Genomic DNA, 23,638 nt, shown 5'->3' on the forward strand with positions numbered 1-23,638 from the left:
ACACTGGGCTCTGATTTCCACTCTTATGGATAATCATCAGTATATATACAGTAATGATGGCTATCACTATCACTGTACTATCAAGGCCAAATTTTCTGATAGTTGACAGTCATTCTCTATATAGCTATACATCATATACAGTACAGTGCAAAGCCTTAGAATTTATATCAGTCATCACTGGCTTGAATATCACTTGATTATAGTATAATAATTATATCATAATCCTCTCAAAATCTATAAACACTGTCTAGATTTTCAGATCTGCTGTAGCTTAGACCACTCAGCAATCTCCTCTAATAATTCTACTTTCATTGCAAAGCAGATGGAAATGAGAGAGGTCAGAGAGTGAGATAGAAGCTCAAGTTCTAATTAGGCAACTCAATAGACACAGTCATACAGGTGAGCTCTGCTATCAGCCAGCACTCTGCCTGCCCACAAACTGAGATGGTCTGATACAATAAGAATATGTCCTGCAATGAGTGACAGTGTTTCTCTGGAGATATTTATGTATCTTTTTTTTGCTCAAGTGAAGAGCTTGCAGTAGTCTAACTTGTTTAAAGTTTACTCAGAATTGTTCAATAAATAATGTATGATATATATTCCTGCTTAGAATAACACTCTTTCATCTATTTCATCTATATCTGCCAGTTCTTCATTATCCTTCTATTTATTTTCATTTAGCTGCTTTTCCCACTCAACTCAACTATTGATATCCAAAAGATTGGTTTTCAGCATAGAGAGAGATATGACTGTCACAGTTTGCATAGAGTCATTGGAGTTATCTGATTTACACAAGAGTAAGAAAAAGAGAAGATGTTGCTTCATATCTCCAGGAATCAAACTTCTTTGTTCTTTTGTCAATGGTGAGACTCTTTTATTGTAAGTATCTGCAAAATTACTTTGATAAATCATTTTTATTCAGATCCTCCAATCAAGACAGTTTCTTACATCTCACATCATCTGTCCAGACCAACCTCTACTCTGGTATTCTCTCATAGACACTGAAAAGCTGAAAATCTACTGTTATGATAAACTTATCACCAATCTATTTTGGATCAAGAATGAATAGATCAAGAAGTATATCAATATTCCTGAGACTGTTGTATATAAGTGTAAGTGACTGCTTCAAATTTCTGCAGTTTACTACTCAGTTCTATCTCTAAATAATCTTACTATGATACTCAATTCTTGTGACTGTTCTTACTGAAATTCTGCTAAAAAAAACAAGTATAACATTATAGCAGAGCTTCAGTGATAATGATCCTAAAACTCTGTAATGTTCTAATTCCATCAGCAGACACTCTTCACTGGATTAAGAAGGAATTCAGACAGGCATAGTTTGATAGAACCAAGTCAGTGATGGATGACTGCAATAGTCTAAACCACCAACATCTGCTTTGGATATTAGAATACTTTACACTTCAGACTTGCACTGCATTTTCTGGCAATTCTTGAGTGATTTTGGCAATTTTTCAGTGGTCAAAATAAAAGTTCAGATGAATTTTTTCAGATGAACCCTTTTAGCAAAATTTCTGACAAACTTGGACAAAAATTTCAAATATCTATCTCTATAGAGATCACTGGAGATTCTTAATTGCTGTATCAACAATCCTCCCTCTCTGACAGACCAGCATAAAACCATAACTTAACCCCTCCACCCTCTCTTCACCCTCCCTTCACCCTTCCTTCACCCTCCACCCTCCACCCTCTGAAGGTTTCATGCACAATCCTAGCGAGGACCAAAAAAGAACAAGTACACAGTACAAATGACCACCGCAGGACTCGAACCTGCAACCTTTTGGTAACCATTCAGCAATCGAAGCCAAACGCGCTACCATTGCGCCAGGTAGCCACATTAGTAGTAGAGAATAGCAATATATGAAATATCAACATGAGGTGTTAGTATGATTTACTTACCACCTACAGAATCAGGAATGTACTTGTGCTCTTGGGGTGGTTGTTCAACGATTACCAGCTTCTCAGGGTGCAAAGAAGACTCTGTGACCCACTTAACACATCCAATATGTCCTGTTCTGGCTGAAAGGAAAAACGCATCTTCTCATAGTGGGTTCCCGCAGTTGCAACTAACGAACTGCACTCTCATATGGCGAACCACCCTTTATCCAGCTGCGAACGATGTTACAAGATGGTGGCAAAAAGCCATGAACAAGCTACCTGAAGCCGAGAACAGTGAGTGAGAAAACAATCCACAAGCACTACAAGAGAAGAGAGCACCCCACCTAACTAAACCCTAAAAACATTTCTCCCAGTCCCCGTCCCCATCGTTCCTCGCATATGCCTGGCTCTCGACGAACGCGTCCAACGAACATAACCCATCCCCACTCCCACAGAACGCCAACGGCTGCACCGCATCGTTCACCAAAACCCTCACATGCTCCTCACCCGCGCATTCCAATTTCTCAGTCATCATGGTCGCCGAGAACGACACGAGCCTCGAGGCAAGCCAGCTGCGGTTCGGATCTGGGCTCGTCGGGTCAAGATCGGCACTCTGGGGGAAGAGCCCCATGGCGGCGTATATAGCTATCATCTGATTGTCATGCGAGAAGTCTGCGTAGATGGTGCGATTGAGGGGGAAGGTTTCCGGGTTGGAGTCAAGGGTGTGGTTTGTCTGGGTGCTGTCCTGAACTGGGGAGGAAGTCAGCCGCGCTAAGAGCTCGTTGACGTATCCAACACCCTGGACTGGCCCCAGTTCTTGTCCATATCTGCGAAAGATTGCGAACTGTCAGCAATCGGAAAGGAAGAACTGAATGAATGAATGAATAACAAACCCCGTGCCATAGTACTTGTCTAAATCTCCCGAGTATTCGAAACCCTCAAAGTCCGCAGGCTCGAACATGTCGCAGAAAGGACTACGCTTTTCCTTAGCCACGGAATCGAAGGGACACATCGAGAGAAGACTGTATGTGTCAGCGTTGGAGATGTTTGCACCAGGAGCACCGTCATTGATACGAGCTGTTATGGTAGGAGCGTAGACGGCCAACCAGGCGTTGGTTTCTTCATCGGAGTTTCCAGCGTTTTCACACATATTGTCGTCGAGAGTATCGTTCGACTGGGAAAGGTTTCATGAGTATCGGCAAAAAAAAAAAACAAAGTAGTTCCCACTCACGTCTTCAGACAGAATCACGGATAAAGATGGGTTGTAGACATGATAACTGGCAGCTGAAAATCCTGCAGTCCAGTTCATTGCTGACTTGATAACCCTGTCCGAGCCTGAAGCTCGAACAAAGGGGATATGGTCTTGATCGACAATATACGAATACCTTTGGAAGAAGGTCTCTCCGGATTGATATGCCCTGCAGCATAAGTTAGATCACGAACGCTAATCAAATAGTGACTTGCTGTGCTGCACCAAACGGGAGAAGATCGGCAACTCCCAGATCGTATGTATAATTGACCAAAAACTGCATGCGTTCATTCGTGTACGAGCCAACGGCAGTTAACTTATCGATGGCGGAGACAATCTGAGCAGCAGAACCGCTAGTGGGATAGCGCGCGCCATGTCTTTCAAGCTGGTGCAGTTCTTCAGTACCACACCTTCGGATATAACGATACCCCAAAACACTCACAAGGTTTACCTAGCATTCTCATCAATACCAGCACAACAGAGCATGGTTAATAACCTCCTAACCTGGGTCACTATACAGTTGCTAGGCACATGGTATTCCGCCTGAGAAACAAATGGAGAATACTGGGCCCAATTCGGCGAGAATGGAGCAACAGAGAGATTCGCCTCGTAGGATCCAAACGAGTAAATGGGAAAATACAGTGCCAGCCCAATCCAAGCTGCAACTGAGACCCACATCATCATCATGGATCTCCGCGAAAAGCTCAAATTCTTCTTCAAACGTGTGGGCGAAGTCGTTGCCAGGGTGTTACTAGTCAAGAAATTCGAAGAACGCATGACGGGGCCGGGAGGAGCAGCCGGTGCTCATGGAGGCCAGAAGTGCGGGGCAAACATGGGAAAGGCAACCGAGTCTCTCAAACGTGCGTGGCAAGTTGTACGACAAGTCTATTCTGGGATATGTCACTAGTTGCGTCACGGCCGCTGAATCCCGAGGATCGACCTATCTCCGTAATAGGAAGTCGGATCGTCAATCGTATTTATGCGACAGGATGGTCCTCAAACCAAGTTATTATTGTTTTTATTTTATTTTCATCGTTTATGTCACGAGAGCATAATATCGAAGCCAGCTGTATCTACATGAGCAGAGCAAAAAAACCGGTGACCTTGTCTGAGCTCAGGTTTTGCTCGTTTAACGTACGGTTCAGTACTGCACTTATAATTCTTCCATCACCCCGCCTGGTCTCCATATACTTTCAAGGCTCTTTCGCCAGAGAACGCACGTGCCTGATTCACTCCATAACCATGCACAATTACAAGACTGAAGTTACCGCAATCAATGCGACGAGAAGACTATTTATTATACAACAGACATGGTATCATAGCAAAAACGGGAGAAAAAATCTAGGGATGGATGCAGTGTTGGCGATGATATCTAAGGGATGCAAATTAAACGAACAGGAAAATTACGCATGCACAAGACCGCTCTTCAATCTCTGCTTGCTCGCAATGTTCGTCAGAGTTTCTCCGAAAGCGTCCACATCTACGGCTGTCTCGCTGAGGACCGACGCGCTGAGACTGTTCATGATGCCAGCAGTTTTTAATCCGGGGCGAGAGACTTCGCCCCTAGTCCATTCCTCTACGAGAGGATGCTCTAGCGACGGCGCATACCTACAGGACTCGAATAGCTCCAAGTGTCGGGTAAAATTGGGAGACGGCGAAAAGAGGGGAAGAGCTTGGAAGAAAGCACTCATAAGCCACAAAAATCTAGAGGAAGAGATATGCGAGACGTACCTTCTTGGATACAGGAAGACACCTGCTTAGGCGTTAGGTTTCGCAAATACATTACTAGCGATCAACGATCAGAGAGTCAATAGGTTATGTATGTGTCATAGACGTACGGTAAGCTCCAACAACGATACAGGCTCTTGATTCCATGATGGAATGAACAAGAACCACGCCGTTATCAGCGACAGCATCGCGAATGAAGCGACAACAATCAGGAAGGGTAACGAGCAGGTCGGCCCGGTTCTCGCCATGGACACTGAAATGTCGGTGCCCCACAGTCGACGGCAAGTCTGGCATCGTCGCAGGGGCCAGCGACAAAACATGCGTGACACCAAGCTCTAAAATCAACCACTCTGCTTGCTTCGCGTCCGTCGGAAACTCACTGCGAATGGGCCAGAAAAAAATATATATATCAGCGACGTCATCAGAAAGGGATTTTAGGGGAAAAAAGAAATATTTTTTAACCTGCTCAGAAATACTTGATCGGGGATTATGGGCGTTGTGTCGATCATGCGGTTGAGGAAGGCGGTCACGTTCTGGTGCTGACGCCGTTTCCAGGAGATGTAGGTGGGGTGGGAGGGGCTCGGCGCATAAGCGCAGTCAGCGAAGACGTCCAGCTGTTTGATAAATCCATAATTTGGATGGGCACATGGTCGCTCTGGTGAGGGGGGAAAGGGTGCCGAAATGCAAATAAATAATGAGAAGACGTGCGCCGTGAGAGGGTAAAATCATCAGGTGATGCTACAGCACCTTTCTTAATTAACTTCAAGGCTGTGGAGGTATTTATTCCCCTTGTTTTCATCACTGACGACAAGGGTAATAAGATAAGAAATAGATAGTGCGAATAGATTTACTTACGGTACGCGGCGACAACGGTGGTACTTCTTGAGATTCCCATCACACAGTGCACAAGGACGCAGCCGCCCTGGGCAAGGGCAGACTCAATGAACGCGCATGCTCTGGGAAGATGTATCAAGAGATCATCGTACTCTGAATCGTCCACAGCAATGGCCAAATGATGGGGGCCCGTGGAGGAATATTCAGGACACACGGAAACAATATGCGTGATCCCAAGCATACTACGTTGCCCAGCAGACATCGCAGAAGTCAAACTAAGAGACAAAAAACAAAAAAAAAACAAAAAAAAACAACATCAACGTCAGACTGAGACAAAGGCGCGCCACCTGGACGTACTTTCCAAGAAATAGTTGTCCCTTGACGATTTCACTGAAGTTGGCGGACATGTGGGATTGTGAGGACGCGCTGATGGTCATGGTGGTAGAAAGGCAAGAGCCTATAAGGGCTCGCCACGGTCCAAATAATAAGAACTCGATAAGAAAGCCAAGATCGGAAATGACCAAAAATAATTGCACCGGACCGGGATGCCTGTTCGGGAAGAATCGATGCAGCTCAAATTGCCATCGAAGCCGAATTCTTCCGGAGATCTCGAGCACTCTCGGACTCACCCAGTATTGTTTTTTACAAAGTTCCTTATCTTAGTGTCACTATTAACGGTTAAACGTGCTGAGGAAAAGGAAGCGAAAAGGAGCTTGGAAATTTTCCGAACGTGCACCTTCACAAAATTTGCATTTGTGAAGGAGAGGGGGAGGAGGGGGGAACGTTGAAGGACGACAGAGCAGAGTAAATATTTTCGACGTTCATTTCCAAATCACGTCCACCATCATTCCGGCACTCAAATTTGACACAGAAATCATGATGTTTCGTCCCATTATGTGATTGAAATCAAAAAATGACGACTAGGGTAAAGATATATATAGAAGTCCATGTGAAGGTCCATTAAGTATTACACGAGCCAAAACATGTTCAACCACTGCAATGCAAAGCAATTCGAAAGAAAGAAAAAGTCGTGAGAGACGTTGCCAGGAAGTCCGGTTATATGCGGAATAAAAGGGTCATAATGTAAATGAGCGTTTACGAATCCGACAAAATTTCGTCGATGGATTTGTTGAGGAAATCCTTACGGGATCCGAGGTCCGCCATAGGGAAGCGCGCGGCCATGGCTTCACGGGCAGTTCTGCAAAAGTCCGATAAATAAAAATATCACAGTAGAATAGAACACGAAAACACGTACTTCTTGGATACGGTCATCAGATCTTGTGTACTAAGATAGTTCCGCAGAGCCGCAGCCAACTCTTCATCCGAAGGGTTAGGGTTGTTGTTAGGACCTGCGAAAGGATTAACGGTCGTGGCCAATGAGTACGTCGATATCGGCCGCTGGTCGCCGCCTCCGAAAGGCAGCGTTGGTGGCCCAAATCCGCCCGAATGTCCTGACTGCGATCCGCCTCCTAAACTGCCACCAAGTGTGTTCATAGGCATCATCGGGTTTGGTTGAGCCATACCGGGCGGCATCATACCGTACATGCTTCCGGTGTTCTGATATCCCATCTGAGGCATGCCCATGCCCATACTGCCTGCAGTATGCTGATAAGGCATGCTACCAGCCGTATTCACATACCCCATCTGGGCCATTTGCGGCATGTTCATTCCATACTCAGAGCCATGCACAGATCCGGGTCCACCAGCGAAAGGTCCCATGGATGAGCCGTATGGCGCCTGCTGAGCTGCACGATGCGACAAGTTGCTAATGGAGGGTTGACTGCCAAGTCGTAGGTTGGGATTGGACGAGTTGTTGAGCGTCAAATTCGTATCACGGTAGTAATCACCAGCTTGAGAAGCCTGGTGGTACGTGTGCGGCGATTCTTCCCTTGAGCCATTGGGACGAGAGCGGGGCTTACTACTGTGTCCCGTAGCGTCGGAATGACGTGAACCAGTTTCCCAAGCCTCAGCTTCATATTCTGCATTTTGAAAGATCAGGGCTTTGTCAGTGACCATATCAGGAGTGCCGCTTACCGCTGAACTTCTTCAAGGGTATCATAGACTCGTCGAATTTCTCATCCTCGTTGATGATGACCTTCTTTTCCTTGCCTTCACCAATGACGAGACGAGTGTTACCCCAACCGAATTCGTCCATGCACCAGAAGGAATACACCGGCAAGAAGAAACTATAAACCGGATACCTGAAAACAATTAGACTGCATGCAAAAAGTCGGACACGCTGGACCTACGAAAGAATGTAAACAACCATCCAGCCGACGAGCATGAACTCCCGTTTGAGGATGAAGACCAAAGCCTGGGTATTTGTCAGCAAACACAGACGACAGGAACACACAAAGCATGCTGAGTACTTACCTGCAAGCCATACGTAACTGCCAACATGATGATGGCGATTTCAGGGAACGCCGAGGAGCCAGTCGATACAACGATAATCAGATACAGCAGCTATGCCAGACACGTCAACGAAAGAATCCCAAAAGAAGCTAAAAAAAAAAGACGTACATAAACCATAGTGGCAGGTAAGATCTGGCGCGGGACCCCGTTAGACAAGTACAAGCCCGATGCAAGAAATCATATACGCACCAAAGTTCCCAGTAGATCAAGGAATACGAAGAATCGCATCGAGAAACAGCAAAAACCAATAAGCTCAGGCAGTAGAATCAACTCGCACAAATTATGAACAGTGGAGTTAATCCATCGACGACGCTGAGAGAACAGCACGCGCCAAGACTCAGGGGCCATGGTACGAGCGATCGCGTCTGCACAAAACTTGGTCTTGAACGTGGGGAAATGTTTCATCAACAGCGTCGTCAAGAAACGATCTTCTCCGAGCGAGAATAGATTCTTCTTGTGTAGAGTATCGACGTTGGGCTCTGCGTACTCGTCAATGATCCGGTTAGAGATGATGATGGGTCGCCCCTTGTCGGCAGTCCGAATCCGATATAATGAGAAACAACCCGGCAAACAGGTCACTGAACCGAACAGACTCTCAAAGGCTTTCGAGAGATGGTGAGAAAGGTAGTATTCGTAGACCTGGATCATTGTCCACCAAGACATATCTTCGTTCTCGAGCTTGGTTTCACCGCATATGCCAATGATACTGGAGTCATCAGCGGCCGACGACACTAGCCGGTTGAGAGATTCAGGCGTAACAGTCTGTAAGAGATGATCTGTCAGTAACGCTCATGAAATCGAAAGGTGTGTAAAATCACCGTATCAGCATCCACCGTGAAAATATACTCGTAAAATGCCGGGTCTATACCGATAACGTTCCGCATCTGATGATATATCTCGAGCTCCAAAGGCGACATAGCAGCATCGAAGTGGACGCGGTTCAAATAGTGCATGAGAAGAATCTGACTATCTCGTTTACCACGATTACCAGGCTTCGAGCGCTCCGTAGGTTTGCCAACTTTAACGACGACCATGTAACTACAGATGAATCAGCACGACGCAGAGCAGAAGCGACAGAAACGACATACGGAACGACGTGTCCTTCGAACTCGTACAGACCAGAATAGACTTTCCCATAATTCAACGCCTTGGAACCTTCACCAACGGATTTGAACAATAGAGGCTCAGGATCGAGCTTTGGGTCAACGCCAAGAATGTCCAGAACAATTCGAGGTGTCGAACGATCGTTACCACTACCGAAGATGTTACCATCACAAATGATGAAGATCAACTTGCGTTTGTCATCATAGTTAAGAGCAGCAAGGGAATCAATCGTGCGGCGCAACGAGTCCTCTCCCTCTGTGTAACACGGCACCTGACACAAGATGAATTTATCCTGAAGTTCTGGACTGCGTTTACTGCCGAACTGCAATGCAGAAAGGACTAGGGAAGAAAGTCAGAACACGTTCATCGGTCAAGGCAGGAAACAACGAACGCACATTTCAGCACCACAGAAGACATGATAATAATAGTAAAGACGATCAGCAGGTAGTTTTGCACTTGGCATCGAGCCGTTTTGCGGAAATCTGTTTCCCCGACGTAAAAGTTGTTCTTGAGACAATTGATGTTCTGATCGCGATAAGTCTCGTTCAAAGCTTCCAGGGCTGAAACGAGTTCACTCGTAACGTCTTGGCCCGCTTGCTGTTTGAAGACGTCTTCAATACTACTGTCCAAAAATTCATAGGACGTATCCGTCGAATACGTGTCCTGCGTATAGAAATAATCTGTCAGATCGTACAGACCATCGTCCCATACAGCCCAAATTCTTGAATGATCAGTAAACATGCATGAGTAAAGACGAGCTGGTGCTTACTTCGCTATATCAGTGTCGCTTGCATCCGCTTTTATCGTGCTCCAAGAATACACAAGTGGCCCTTTGTAGTACTTTTCCATCTTGGGAAGGAAAGTCGCGCTGTACCAATCAGAGTTGGCCAGTTTACTCGAGGTGTAAGAGGTCAAAGCACCCGACGTATGAACGGCAGTAGGGACGGAATCGGAGAAGTTCTTGTTGGTCAATGCCAGGGTATCATCAGTAACGAGAACCGCACAACCAAGGACGAGAGGAACCGGGAAGTAGTAAGTCATATCGGAACCGGCCAGGGTCTCTAGGCTGTCAGCACCATTACTAGCTGTGCCAGTCACATCACTATGATCTCCTTGCACAAAGTTCGTCATATCGTACACCTTGCCCTGCACGGAAACCCACCAGTCACTGTCGCCCTGGTGCTCAGAAACCTCGACCGTGTTCCATGCCTTGTCATAGTTAGGACACAGCAATCGACCGAATTCGACGATGTAGAAGATGACGATGGCGTTAAAAAGGAAAATGAGCAAAAAGATGGTGACTTTCTCTCGCCAGGCAAGCCGGATATCAGGACGCTTCATCCGGCCCATCCAGCTTAAAAGGAAGTCTGGCAACCAGAAGGTGCAGGTCCAAACCATCCCAAGCCAGACGCGCCGTGAGCGAGACGAAGGCACTTCTTCGACGGCATTCCCCACTTCCTTAACCACAAGCCCGTCTGCCTCTTTCGAAGGATTGTTGTAAGGCTGTGCCCCATTCGACGAAGCTCCACCTGACTTGTCCCAGTACTCATCCTCGTTGTCACGATCTGGCCCGAACCCTCTCTGCGTGTTCGACAGATTGGGCGTAAGCAAACCTCCTTGACCGTACACCCCAACGTTCGGATCGCGATACTGCGTCCCGTGGGAACCGGTACGCGCCAGCAACAGATCTTCCGCGCTCTCCTGTCCGACGTCAGGGGCCAGCCCTTCCTGGTGGGTATACTCGGTGGTATCGTCTCGCTCAACACTCTCATCCTCGTCATCTAACATGCCTCCTTCTTTCATAAGTTTTCGGGTTTCCTTCTCTGACGCACGGAGAGGATCCTCTACCATCTTCCATGCAGAGTACGAAAGCCAGATCATGCGATGTCCAAGCGCATAGTCCACACCCTCTTTCCATCCATTGGCGCGGGCGCACTGCGTTATCCTCTCCATCTCCGACCCCCGCATCGTTGGCACATAACGCTCGCAGAACTCTGACACTTCGTAGTCCGAGATGTACTCCACGCTGCGCCTAGACGCCAGGTCAGGTAGAAGTAGCGCCCGGACCTGCGCTTTCACTCGCCGCTTGTCAAATGAGTTCGAAGAGCCAGAGTCGTTGGGACGTATGCAAGAGACTGTCCAAAGACGAGCATGACTGATGGTAGCGAAAAGGTTGGCGAGGGTAAAGTTGATTTGGGTCGTCACGGGGTACGTCTTCTGGCGGTCCAATTCCGGGAATTCCTCCTGCGTCGGAGAGCTAGAGGATATAATGGGGGTGGGAGACCGAAGGGGTAGTGACGAAACCTGGGCTTGCACGACAATACTTTCATCCCTGCTGTGCCTCTCGGCGGCCAGTGAAGGACCCGAGAAAAGTTTCACCACAAAAGCATCCGCGGAGTTGCGCATTAGAGGAACAAAAGCGGAATCCAAAAGGTCCGTGTCTTTCTCAACGAAGTCCATGACATCATACGAACAAGAACCGGCATAGTGGTTAATGCCGAACATAGTTTTGCTAGTCGCACCAGCAGGACTCGCAACAAAAGATGCATGGACACCAAACTTGGTTACAAGGTCCTGCAGCAAATCCTCGTTACGAAGGTTCCCACCCTTGCCCGACTTGAACGAGGAACACGCCTTATTCAGAGAGCCCAACACGCCACCCGGCTTTCGCTGGGGCCGTTCACCGGTTTGAGGTCCCCGCATGAGCTCCACGCAGGCCAGATTGTCCATCGTGGAAATTGACGGTAGTGAGAGACCATCGCCCGAAATCTGACCATTGTACCCGACAGTGTCCTCGAAGATATAGCGCTGAACGTACGAGTGGAGCAACTCGTCGGAGAAATTTATACAGAACTCATCAAACCCGTTCTGGCCATACGCGGAAATCAGTGGCGTAACCCCCGAAAGCGCCATGGATCCAGTACCCGTGGGACCACGTGTCTGGAAGCCAGGCTGGTCGAGGATAACAACCTGGGTATGGGGAAGAGGATCTTTCTGTGATGGCGCAAGTTTATGATTGACGGTCTCCACGACGAAGGAAAACAATATGGCGTAGAGATCGCGAACAAACTGGTCCCGTTGAACTGCGGCCTGCTCGGCATTGAGAAGGCTTGTGTAAAGCTCCTTACGAACATAACTTGTCTTAGTCGTAAGTGTCTGGCTAAGGTCTTCAGACATGACACCGAGGAGACGTGCTATCTGATCAAGTGCGGGGGTGTTGGCGACGTAAGCGGCAAAGTCATGGGTATCTCCATCATGAAACTGGAGGTTGCCAAGGAGGAGGATGGCGATTAGAGTGGAGAAAATGGAGGACATCGCCTTGGGCTTGAAACCAAGAGCCCGCATGGCTTGTCGCAACTCGCCCATCGCTATGGAATCATCACTGAACGGGCCGGCTGGCAGACGATATGTTCCCGACGACGCAAGAAGGGCATAATCGGAGGGGTCTTCTATGTTGAGATTGTCTCTCTCCGTGGTAGTCGCACCGGCAAGGAATTGATAAAAGATATGGTATGTCCGCTCCTCCTGCGTTAGCCGGTTGAGGCGCGACTTGTCCAGCCCAAATGCAAGGACCTTTGCTGAAGATATCCGACCCCGTTCATTGAAATGCAGCTCAAGATATCGGGTGTGGCGGGACGCATTGGGGCTCATGAGCGTTTTCGCATTGCCGAATGAATCAAGGATGGTTCCGAGGGCTTTGATCTGGTCGGCAAGCTTCGCCTCTTTGTTGGAATGGCTAGAGAGACGAAGTATCTGGCTGATGAAGAGACGTATACTCGACGATTTCCCCGCGCCAGTGATACCTCTGGGAATGTCGCGTTAGCGGTAAAAAGTGGCAGTTCAGTTCAGGGACTACACACCTCGACAAAAGAGCCTGCGACTCATTCCTACGCCTCATTACGAGGTATACCCTTGCTGCAAGGTCGTATAAATGCGGCTGAAGAGGCTTCGGAGTGTCCACCATGGGAAGGGTGGTGTCCTTGTAGCACCGCTCTTCATACTCTTTTGCGCTGATATCGTTGACATTGGCGAGCGTCTTGTAGGGATTAACGACGACCAAATTGGATGCGCCGACTCTAGTGTAGGGTAGATCTGCTCGAAAGCGGGCCTGAAGAACAGCGAGAATAGCGTCGTCAGAAGGATAGATGGTGGCCGAACCTGAAGACGACACAAGGTCGACCAGGTCGCCAGAGGCGGTAGCCTGGGTAGAATTTGAGGCCATAGCCTAGAAGGAACGGTGAAAAGACGCTCTCGGCTCTGTTCAAGACGATGACGAACCCAAAGAAGAGGCAAACGGCAGGTGCATAACAAACGGTGGGAAGGTCACACCGTGATGGCTGGTGCCACGTGAACTGAGACAACAGAAATAATATACTTCCATTTTGTCTCATCTTACCTCGACCCGGGCTGCCATGCTGTTTGAAGTAACCGTACGTGTCTCAGAAGGCGTTTTTCTTTTTTTTTTTCTTTTTTGACCATATATCCTGCAGAAAAAACAACTCCACCGGTCGGAACGGGTCAAGGGCATCGATTTTCACCCTACCGAGCCTTGGCTGCTCACTGGACTCTACAATGGCACCGTGAATATCTACAACCACGAAACCGGCGCCCTAATCAAGACATTTGAAGTCGCAGAGGTCCCAGTGCGATGCGTCAAGTTCATTGCGCGCAAGAACTGGTTCGTTGCCGGATCTGACGACTTCCAGCTACGTGTCTACAACTATAACACCCATGAAAAGGTCGCCGCTTTCGAGGCACACCCGGATTATATTCGGTGTTTGACAGTGCACCCGACGGCCAGCATCGTCTTGACGGGCAGCGATGACATGACTATCAAGGCTTGGGACTGGGATAAGAGCTGGAAGAATATCCAGGTACGTGGAGGTCCAGAGGGCGTACACCTGTTGTTTTTTTGACTTGATCGCCAGATATACGAAGGCCACACACATTACATTATGAATCTTGCCTTTAACCCCAAAGATTCCAACACTTTTGCCTCAGCCTGTCTCGACCGTACCGTCAAGATGTGGTCGATAGGTTCTCCCACCGCCAACTTCACCATGGACGCCCATGACAAGGGTGTCAACTATGTTGACTTCTATCCGGGCGCGGACAGGCCCTACCTCGTCACCACCGGCGACGACAAGACAGTCAAGGTCTGGGACTACCTCAGCAAAAGCTGTGTGCAGACCATGGAAGGCCACACGAACAACGTCTCCTTTGCTATATTCCACCCCAATCTACCTATTATCATCAGCGGAAGTGAGGATGGAACGATCAAGATGTGGAATAGCGGCACATACCGTCTCGAGAATACCCTCAGCTACGCCATGGAGCGCGCATGGTGTATAGCCTTGAGGAAAGACGCGAATGAAATTGGTGTCGGGTTCGATGAGGGCGCTGTTGTGATCAAGGTATGCTTTGTTCGACTAGGCTTCTCACCCATCAGATACTCACTCTGAACTAGCTTGGTCGTGACGAACCAACCTTCAGCATGGATCCTTCTGGGAAGCTGATTTTTACGCGTAACCAGCAAGTTCTCTCTGGGAACGTCCAGATGATCCAACATGACGACTCCTCTCCTGCGTCCGATGGCGCACGCCTTCCCATTTCCCTCAAAGAAATAGGCTCGTCCGAAATATTTGCCACATCGCTCATCCACTCTCCAAATGGCCGGTTCGTCACGGTAGTTGGAGACGGAGAGTATATCACCTACACTGCCCTCGCATGGCGAAACAAATCCTTCGGAAACGGCATTTCATTCGCCTGGGCTCCTGATTCCAACACGTATGCCGTTCTCGAAAACAAAGTGAAACTACGGGTTTACAAGAATTTCCGAGAACGTGGCGGGGCTGGCATGAAAGGCGTTGGTAGCTGGTCGATGGATGGCATACATGGCGGAACCCTCTTGGGCGCGCGAGGATCTGGTTTCGTCATGTTTTGGGATTGGGAATCTGGAGAGATTGTGCGGAGAATAGACGTTGAGGCGCAGAATATTTACTGGTCAGGAACGGGCTCGTTGGTGGCCATCGTTGCTGCCGACTCGTTCTACATCCTGCGATTCGACCGCGACGCTTATAATGCCAAAATTGAGGAAGGTGCGGAGATCTCAGATGAGGGCGTTGAAGAGGCCTTTGAGGTTGTGGCGGATGTACAAGAAGGGTCGGTTTTTGAGGTGTTCAAGCTCATATATCTTCGCTTCGCTAATACCGTGCACGCAGAGTTCGAACAGCAAAATGGGTTGGCGACTGTTTCATATACACAACTACTTCCAAGCGACTGTGCTACTTTGTTGGCAGCGAGTCGTATACTATCAGTCCATTTGACACGTAAGTACGATAACGTTTTCTCCGCCCACTCTGAACTTGCGAGTCCAGGCCTCTATATCTCCTCGGTTACATACCTGCCCACAACCGCGTCTATCTCGCCGACAAAGATGTCAATATCTACGGATACTCTCTATCGCTCAGTGTCGTCGAATATCAGACGGCTGTTCTCCGCGGCGACATGACGGCGGCGGACGAAATTCTACCTATGCTCCCCAGGGAACAGCTAAACAAAGTCGCTCGGTTCTTGGAAGGCCGAGGTAAACCGTCCTTTCGCCTAATACATTATAACTCAGACATACACATATAGACCTCAAGGAACTCGCATTGAAAGTAACCACCGATCCAGATCACAAATTCGATCTGTGCCTCCAGCTCGATGACTTGGATACAGCCGTCGAGATCACCCGCTCAATCCCGGAGTTGGAAGCTGAAGCCAAGTGGAAGGCATTGGGCGACCGTGCGCTCACCGTCTGGCGCTTCGACCTCGCGCGGGAAAGCTTCGAGAAAGCTGGAGACCTGAGCGCTCTCATGCTTCTCCTGCTCGCAACTGGTGATCGCGACGGCCTGAAGGCCCTCTCGTCAAAAGCTTGTGAGGCCACGCTTTTTTCTCACCAGTTATCAAACCATTCACTGAACACACCGTAATAACAGCTGAGAAGGGCTTGAACAACTTGGCTTTTGCCACGTTGTTCCAGCTTGGGGATGCGAGCTCGTGCGTGGACCTCTTGATGAAGACGCAGCGAGCACCGGAGGCGGCGTTGTTTGCTAGGACGTATGCACCAAGGTGAGGATAATAACTCGACCGCGAGGGCGGGGGCGGGGGCATTATTTGTTACACGCTGACGCGGCCCTTCTGTGCAGCCAGGTGCCAAAAGCTGTTAACGCGTGGCAAGCAGATCTCAAGACCAAGAATCGACCCAAGATCGCCGCGTCTGTAGCGCATCCCGAGGAGAATGCAGATTTGTTCGAGGAGGGATGGGAGGATGCTTTGACGAAGGAGTCAGGTAAGCAGCATGTAATTTTTTTTTCCCCCCGACTAGTCATTTGCTGAAATCTGCAGGAAATCATAATGCTGTTTTGGTAGATACGACGCCGTGAGCCCCTGGGTGTTGTGCGCTGCTGCTCCTGTATCATTTGCTTCTGTTAATTAATTCTTTTTTCTCTGGGACTCAATTTTTTTTTTTTTTTGGCTACGTGAAAATTATGCTGGCACTCCAACGTAACGGATCACGCAGCGAGTCGAAAGTGGCTGACGCGAGCTTTAGGCGTGGCTTTGATCCCGTACTAGGTTAGGTCGAGGCGTGTTTGAAACGTTTAGCTGGACAATACCGGCGGGAGGGCGCGAGACTAATAATACAAAGGGAAAGCTTCGCATCGGGATGCGCGCGCCTCTCTTTTTTCTTTTGGGCATGAACTAGACTGCAGGCGGATTGCCGGGTGAGTTTGAGCGGAAGAGGAACACCTTGCTGCTGCTGCTGCTGCTTTCCAGAACCCGAAATCAGGGTTGTGGCACCCTTGTTTAAATAAAAACCGTGAGTAAAGCCACTAACTACTGTCCTTTCATTCGAATCAGAATGAGCACTTGTTGTTGAAGCACATGTTTACCTCTCAGTCAATATGATGCTGTAGTAACGACCGGTCTGGTTATATATGTGTTGCCTCTCCACTCTTTCGTTTTTCAGAAACAAAACACGTCTCTCTCGCTCCTCGGCCGTTGAGATATGTCACGAAGAAGAGGTTACGCTTTCGTCATCATAGTCAAGTTCTGATATCAATTCCTAGGAAACGCGCAAGGCGCCTCCCGGGCCCAGGATCCTCGTATCTCGTTCAGAGACGGACAATACAGGGGCAACAAATATGCGAGGGTATAAGATGCAGGCCAACGTAATATACAATCCAGTAAAGGCAATAGATGATGTACGAATTATATACAAAACAAAGATGAGTTCATACGAAAACAAAAAAAAAAAGTCACGGTGAAAATTTCCAGATACGTGATGACAGTGAAAAAAATGCAAAACATCGAAAAAAAAAAAGCATTAGAATAAACTAAAACACAGGTGAGGAACGCCCAACTATACGAAGGGGGGGCGGCTGCTACCGCTCCGGAATGAGCGTGACCTCATTCTTGTCTGGGGAGCTCGGCGCATCGAAATCAGGATCGAGCGGCGCTTGGTTGGCAAAATCTGCCCAGTCAGCAGGTAAAGGCAGGGTATAGTCATCACCTCGGTCTGACTCACGATCATCTTCTCCGACATCGGAGAGCTGTGTCGGCGACGATGTCATTACGCGGGAGAACATGATGTTACCAAAGGTAGGCGTCGCCTCTTCGGTATCATCGACCTCAACCAGGGGTGGCGGTGGCGGTAGAAACGCATATGAAGATGACTGCTGCCGTTGTGACGAAGAAGAGACGTTGGGTGATGAATGATGAGGATGACACAGCGAAAATGCGTAATCTGGAGCTGAGGAAACAGATGTTGAAAAGAAAGTGTAGATGTAGAATTCGGAATTATACGTTCCGGGTGGAGATTGGGGCAGGTTGGAGGCGTGCCAATATCGATGACCTTGGGGAAAACGTGGCGCCGAAACATTCGACGGAGTGGTGAAGATACTATCACCGGCAGTTTTGCACGGCCTGTACCGGGTACCCAAAGGGTTCCCACTAAAAAAAAAATTTAATGAACATGAACGTGGACATGGAAGTAGAACCCTTACCATACGGCACAGCCAACACCTTCGCGTACACATCCACAAGCGCTCCTAAGGATCTTGGCGACGGCGGAACGATCGAAATACGAAGAGCTCATGGCCACGACGGCATCTGATGCTTCGCTTTTGGCGGTCCATACTCCCAAACGCGGCCGGGGCGTAGCTCGCATATGAACGAGGGCCCCACAGCCGTTACTCCTACGGATTGTTCGCTTCAATGACGACGACGACGACGCCTGAGCAGTCGGCGGCGGATGCAGAGGCATGATAGAGGGCACAAAAGGACCTCTCGACTCTTCATGGAACAGGGTTTCCTCTGATACCACCTCCTCCTCGTCGCCTCCACAAAACAACATCCAATCGTACTCATCTTTCACATGCCGTGAAGCGTCCCGCTGGTCGCGCAAGTACCTCAAACTGCGGTCGTTTCTGCTCAGCGCTGGCTCGAGGATAGGGTCTGGGTCTTCTGGATCTGAATCCCATGGGGGTGCATCGACCGCGACTGCACCCGCACTCGGTGCAATTACATTGGAGGTTCCTGCTGCGTGGCCATGGTCGATTCTCATTGCACCCCGTCGTCGAAGGCGAGAGGCTTCACCGGTCCGCACTAGATCCGAAAGCACGATGGAGTCGTCGGCGTCGATAGGAGTGGGCCCGGGGTCATTGGCATCAGGTTCTGGAGGATATGAAGGGGATGACAGGGTTCGTGTCCGATAAATGTTGGGCATGGCGGCGTCGACGGAAAGATGTGCTGGTGGTAGGGTGGACAGGCGTGCATCCTGCATGTTCACGAGCTTAGTCATCTCCCGATCATGTTGCTTAGTCAGTTTCCATGGCCTTCTTCCGAATGACCGGCCCGAACTTCCTGACAACGTGAATACTTTTCGAGCGACGACAGGCGACGCCGACGTTTCTGTATGATGGCGACAGGGAAATAAGACGAACTTTCGTTGCAAGTAATACTACTAAATGTTGACTAAATGCATCTGATCAGTAACTCCTGGGTGGGGATTCCGTGCCCATCGTTGCTCTCCGTAAGCTGGCGTTGATAGATGAGCAGGCTGTGGGATCCAGGCTATCAATGCCATTCACGGGACTTTCGGCGTACCTTCATAGCGGATTTGCCAGCTGCAAGATTCTACTTTGACCAGCGGACAGGATGTCGATAACGCATTCAGTTCGTTCTGACAAGTACGCTAGATATTGTACCACCAAGCAATAACCAGTTGTAGCCGCATCGACGCCGGCGCGATGTAGCGAGGAAAGCATATATCCAAACATAAACTCCACACTACCCGACAAGGGAAGAGTACGACAAACCGCTGATCAGTACATGATTGATCCCACTAAACAGCAAAGTAACACTTTCCCCTTGAAGTTGCATAAGGCTAAGGACCCCCCATGTCAAGGTCACTGAAACTGAATTGAAAGCAGCTCGTCAGAATAATAACGTGACAGATGTATGCAACATACAAAGTGCCGGTCTTGCAGCGGGACCGGATCGTGCGCCAACAATATAACCTACGCCGATTGCCGCCATCATACATGCAACCCGAGCGCAGCACCGGCATCAGATATGTGCTTATAGGCGGTTTTAAATTTTCCGTTACGGTATACTGTTTAAAAAAAACCGTACCAAACCGCTTAAGTCTTGCGACTGTGCGGGTCATTGGAGAATCATATACAACACTAGGCCGCTTGACACTTAATAGGATGACGATTACAATGTCGGCCTACCCTTTGATTTCGGGTAATCTCGCACTCATGGTGTAGGAGACTACGACACACACCTTTGAAACAGGGGCACTCGACTCAAAAACGAACATGGATTTGAAAGTGTTTATTGGCAGTCACCGTTTTCTATCAACGTGAGTATGAGGGGTATCATCATATTAAAGTCAAGCCTAAGGAACTCTATCGCTACACGATGCCCAGAAAGACGAGACCAAGCAAAGACCCTGCGAAAACCCAAGGAATGGCGGAACAAGAGCGTCCTGAAAACGTGGCAGATGCAGATGCTAAACTGGAAGTACTCGTCGTCACATGAGTGGTTGTTCCGGTAATACTCGACGAAGTGACATTGCCGGCGACAGTAGTATACGTCCTAAGATAGGGTATCTCGAACCACGCATCGTCATATGTTGGGCTGCCCGGACCTATGACATAATTTTCCACCTGACAAGGAGTTTATTCGGAGGAACCGAGAGGAATGACCTCGCCACTTACGCACTGTCCGGAGCACTGGGTACTGAATATGGAAGGCACCCCAGCCCTATTTGTGTGCCCATGAGAAAGATCTTCCAGCGATAACAGTCGCTCGCTCTTACCAATTGCCACAAAGTGTGATATCTAGAATCAGCTTCTGCGGTTTGAATAGTGTTTGAAGATCACATCCACTAGATGGAAAAGAAGCCGATGGTAAGCCCCAGTCTGTCATATCCATGTTCGACGTCGACGTAGCAGAGGTGATGGACGCAGGTATATCTTGTCTCTTTGCATAAAAATCAGACAACATTTCATTCGTATAAAGGACATTCTTACCGGCCAGAACCAAATATACGCTCCCGACGCATCGAATTGCAACGTGAAGACTCCTCCACCGTTCTGGTTAAATCCCTCCCCATAACTGTTTGGCTTAGTTTCACTGACACGGCACCCAATGGAACCTCCTTGGTCGCTGCAATCTGCAGTGAGAGTTTGTCCGCTCTGTCCAGGGTCTGGGGGCTGCACGCAGGACGGATCATTGTGGTGAAGTGCCACTTGGTTGTTCGTATTGAGGTTAATACCTTCGACGATGTCGATCTCCCCATACATAGGCCAGTCCTTGTCGGTGCCTCCGAAGGTCCAGAACGACGGCCAAACCTGCTCGTAGATGTTAGACCGACGCCATAGGGGACAAGAATTTGTATCAAACGTGCCGAACATCCATACGGCATGTGAATAATGTCTATTATGATGAGGCTTCCCAACGGATAGAGATCCGTAGATATCAACTTGACCTACGCAAACGCCTCAGCAACATATTATACCCCTGGCTTATGGATCTACCGAGTCGCGATAAATGATTCCAGTACCAGTGACATCGGTAAAATTATCCACTCTTATGATAGCGTTACCAGCATCATTGACGTATGCTAGTTTGGCCGTGGACGCAGTAGTCCCGTCAACAAACGCGACGTTCCCTAGACCCAATACGTTAGGGGGGTGCGCACGGGAAAGATAAGAGGGCACGGCACATACCCGAAGTGGTATTATCGTAATTTCCTGGAAAGTCCCACCCAGAAAAGAAGCTCTGCCCTGCATATTCGCGTAACGGGGCATAGAGGGCATGGGAGAAGAGAATAGGGGCAAACAAAAGAACGAGTGTAAGGATGTTCATTCTGTCGTTGAAGCCGCTGGACATTGTCTTGGCACACTTTTATATTATCGGCATCGATTGCGGGCATGAAAGTGAGATATTTCACTCGTTTCCACGCAGGTCTCAGACTTGTTCCGGTATGTTTAATAGGCACTCCTCTTCGGTGGTGCCTCGAGGGTATCAAGGTAGCTCGAGAAATAAAATGTCTTTGAACCCACGCCGTGGGATCTACAGACATATATAGGGTATCGGGAAGATTCTGAGCCTCGAGGACGCTGATGGCTACCAAGCATTTTCACAGCGTCTATCTTGGAAAACCCTATGGCGGCGTGAAAAGCCCACCCCAAGGGCACTCAATGCTGAGTGAATCCGACGCGGAATCCTCGGACGGTTTTATATCCCTTTTTTGCAGAGGAGGGGGGTGCACAAGACCTTTTGCCGCCAAGACGAAAAGTGCGATGATGGGCCACGGAACGGCCCGATAAGTATCAGAAATGAGTCACTCAGGCTGTTGCGCTCCGGTTACTTAACTCAGGTTTGTAAGCGATGGCTGTGCAGGAACCGGTCAATTATTTGAACTTGGACACCACACCCATTACGATCTGCGACGGGCTCATCTCTGGGAAAACTCTGTCAGTGAAATACGCCGTCATTGCTGACAGGCTAAATCGTATGCTGGTATTCATTTTCTCCATCCCGTTTTTGCTCCCACAGCGAAGATCATAGGGCACCGCCCGGTTCCGATTCTCGGTCGCTTACTCAATTCTTTCCGTTGTGATGTAGTGCTTTATACGGGCTCTCATCGAGGTATTTAACACGCTTTCAGGATACATGACACATTGACAGCGATCTATCCCTCAATCATGGATCGCCGGTCCCTGTGTGGCGATGGCTTGAATATCTTCTCCGCTCAACGCTCTGCCCCTCTCGGATCTGTAGATTACTCATTTAAGCTAGTAATAATATGTTCACAACCAGAATTTAGAGGTTTATTTATGTCAAGGGGAATGTTGGCCGGGTATTGTGATCGTGCCCCATTATGCAATGACTCAGAAGATGATGCACTTCCTCGTGAAGAATATCTATCCGTTTTGTCTTTTTCATGGCTGATTTAGATAGTACTGTCCTTGCGTCTGGCCTCACGGTTTCTCACTGACGGGTCGTTGCAGATATCTGTGTAAGCGATTTTTCTCTTTGCAGTCATCGGGAGGATCGCGCGGGTGTGCTATATCATGTTCGGTTGGTCTTGGGACTATCATGATCTCGGTTTTCTCGGCCACTTGCCAAAAAAATTCTAGCAGTAAACGTTCAGTTTGACTGTGGCGCTTGCATATTTCGTAGTCTATATAAGTTATAACTCTGCCTGGACAAGAAGAAGATCCGAAGCGTTGGCAGAGTTTCGGACAATACGCATCGCCTCAGCGGATAAGTTATACTAAGTAGCCTCCCGCCGTCAGCATATAGTTAGCCAGAGTAACTGTAAAGAGACAAGACGCGGTTAGTGTTGAGTCGATTTTTTAGTCTCGATCTCAGATGTAAGAGGTACGGCCTCCCGAATACCTTGATATGGTACCTTTCCAGCTCTTAGTACTACGGAGAGGTTTGTGCTGATGAAACTTCCACTCTCGCATGCTATCGCCTACCTGCTTTTTGTTAAGTATAAATGCATCGACTCGTGTTAAATTGACGAGGTGAAAAAATGCAGGTGCAATGCAGGCAATAAGTAATTATTCCGAATCTACGAATCTTGATGATGCCGCTGTAATGCCGCGACGGCTTGATTTGATGCCGTGCATAAGGCCGCCTCAATCTTTCATAGAAGATCGATAGAAGGAAACATGCTGGTTCTTTATTCAAGGTTGAAAGATAAATAACTATGAAGCACAAATATTCATATTTAAAACTTTTCACAAGCTCAGTACTGATTCTAAGATGCTCATTAATGTCAGTCTTTGCTAGTGGGACCTTGGTGGCATCGGCATCGGGACCGGCTCGGGAGATGCATGCCGGTTTTGC

The 23,638-nt window shown here is 48.5% G+C and overlaps 6 protein-coding genes and 1 non-coding gene across 7 annotated transcripts; 1 reads left to right on the top strand and 6 right to left on the bottom strand.

The window, feature by feature from the left end:
* Positions 1-1,767: 1,767 nt before the first annotated feature.
* On the bottom strand, positions 1,768-1,852 carry BT62DRAFT_t64. The gene has a single exon. It is a non-coding gene; the product is annotated as a tRNA-Arg (tRNA).
* Positions 1,853-2,240: 388 nt separating this feature from the next.
* BT62DRAFT_930864 (acid phosphatase) lies at positions 2,241-4,017 on the bottom strand. Its single transcript, XM_043186021.1, has 6 exons — positions 3,650-4,017; positions 3,588-3,596; positions 3,361-3,530; positions 3,128-3,314; positions 2,790-3,070; positions 2,241-2,723 (listed from the first exon to the last, which is right to left on the bottom strand). Exons 1-6 carry the CDS (start codon positions 3,830-3,832, stop codon positions 2,252-2,254), a joined length of 1,302 nt encoding a protein of 433 aa, XP_043041321.1. The 5' UTR covers positions 3,833-4,017; the 3' UTR covers positions 2,241-2,251.
* Positions 4,018-4,412: 395 nt separating this feature from the next.
* BT62DRAFT_966918 (phosphatases II) lies at positions 4,413-6,487 on the bottom strand. Its single transcript, XM_043188842.1, has 7 exons — positions 6,065-6,487; positions 5,729-5,982; positions 5,621-5,674; positions 5,336-5,528; positions 4,984-5,252; positions 4,877-4,930; positions 4,413-4,817 (listed from the first exon to the last, which is right to left on the bottom strand). Exons 1-7 carry the CDS (start codon positions 6,142-6,144, stop codon positions 4,549-4,551), a joined length of 1,173 nt encoding a protein of 390 aa, XP_043041322.1. The 5' UTR covers positions 6,145-6,487; the 3' UTR covers positions 4,413-4,548.
* An 84-nt stretch (positions 6,488-6,571) lies between these two features.
* BT62DRAFT_1075156 (glycosyltransferase family 2 protein) lies at positions 6,572-13,524 on the bottom strand. The gene is made up of 12 exons (XM_043179089.1): positions 13,084-13,524; positions 9,993-13,028; positions 9,619-9,944; positions 9,208-9,562; positions 8,938-9,157; positions 8,309-8,881; positions 8,228-8,251; positions 8,081-8,170; positions 7,957-8,021; positions 7,742-7,908; positions 6,963-7,686; positions 6,572-6,905 (listed from the first exon to the last, which is right to left on the bottom strand). The coding sequence occupies exons 1-12, from the start codon at positions 13,443-13,445 to the stop codon at positions 6,803-6,805; spliced, it is 6,045 nt and encodes a 2,014-aa protein (XP_043041323.1). The 5' UTR covers positions 13,446-13,524; the 3' UTR covers positions 6,572-6,802.
* Positions 13,525-13,564: 40 nt separating this feature from the next.
* Positions 13,565-16,942, top strand: BT62DRAFT_930869 (coatomer protein). Its single transcript, XM_043186022.1, has 11 exons — positions 13,565-13,653; positions 13,714-14,097; positions 14,152-14,637; positions 14,691-15,385; positions 15,445-15,552; positions 15,601-15,809; positions 15,860-16,141; positions 16,204-16,336; positions 16,414-16,556; positions 16,613-16,663; positions 16,788-16,942. The coding sequence occupies exons 1-10, from the start codon at positions 13,636-13,638 to the stop codon at positions 16,648-16,650; spliced, it is 2,496 nt and encodes an 831-aa protein (XP_043041324.1). The 5' UTR covers positions 13,565-13,635; the 3' UTR covers positions 16,651-16,663; positions 16,788-16,942.
* A 564-nt stretch (positions 16,943-17,506) lies between these two features.
* BT62DRAFT_930871 (uncharacterized protein) lies at positions 17,507-19,203 on the bottom strand. Its single transcript, XM_043186023.1, has 2 exons — positions 18,271-19,203; positions 17,507-18,217 (listed from the first exon to the last, which is right to left on the bottom strand). The coding sequence occupies exons 1-2, from the start codon at positions 19,065-19,067 to the stop codon at positions 17,650-17,652; spliced, it is 1,365 nt and encodes a 454-aa protein (XP_043041325.1). The 5' UTR covers positions 19,068-19,203; the 3' UTR covers positions 17,507-17,649.
* An 893-nt stretch (positions 19,204-20,096) lies between these two features.
* Positions 20,097-22,080, bottom strand: BT62DRAFT_948021 (uncharacterized protein). The gene is made up of 7 exons (XM_043188049.1): positions 21,505-22,080; positions 21,313-21,446; positions 21,162-21,263; positions 20,806-21,126; positions 20,592-20,755; positions 20,491-20,536; positions 20,097-20,439 (listed from the first exon to the last, which is right to left on the bottom strand). The coding sequence occupies exons 1-7, from the start codon at positions 21,665-21,667 to the stop codon at positions 20,185-20,187; spliced, it is 1,185 nt and encodes a 394-aa protein (XP_043041326.1). The 5' UTR covers positions 21,668-22,080; the 3' UTR covers positions 20,097-20,184.
* Between the last annotated feature and the right edge of the window lie 1,558 nt (positions 22,081-23,638).

This window comes from Guyanagaster necrorhizus, assembly GCF_019112545.1.
Source record: "Guyanagaster necrorhizus MCA 3950 unplaced genomic scaffold BT62scaffold_9, whole genome shotgun sequence".
NCBI classification, from domain to species: domain Eukaryota; kingdom Fungi; phylum Basidiomycota; class Agaricomycetes; order Agaricales; family Physalacriaceae; genus Guyanagaster; species Guyanagaster necrorhizus.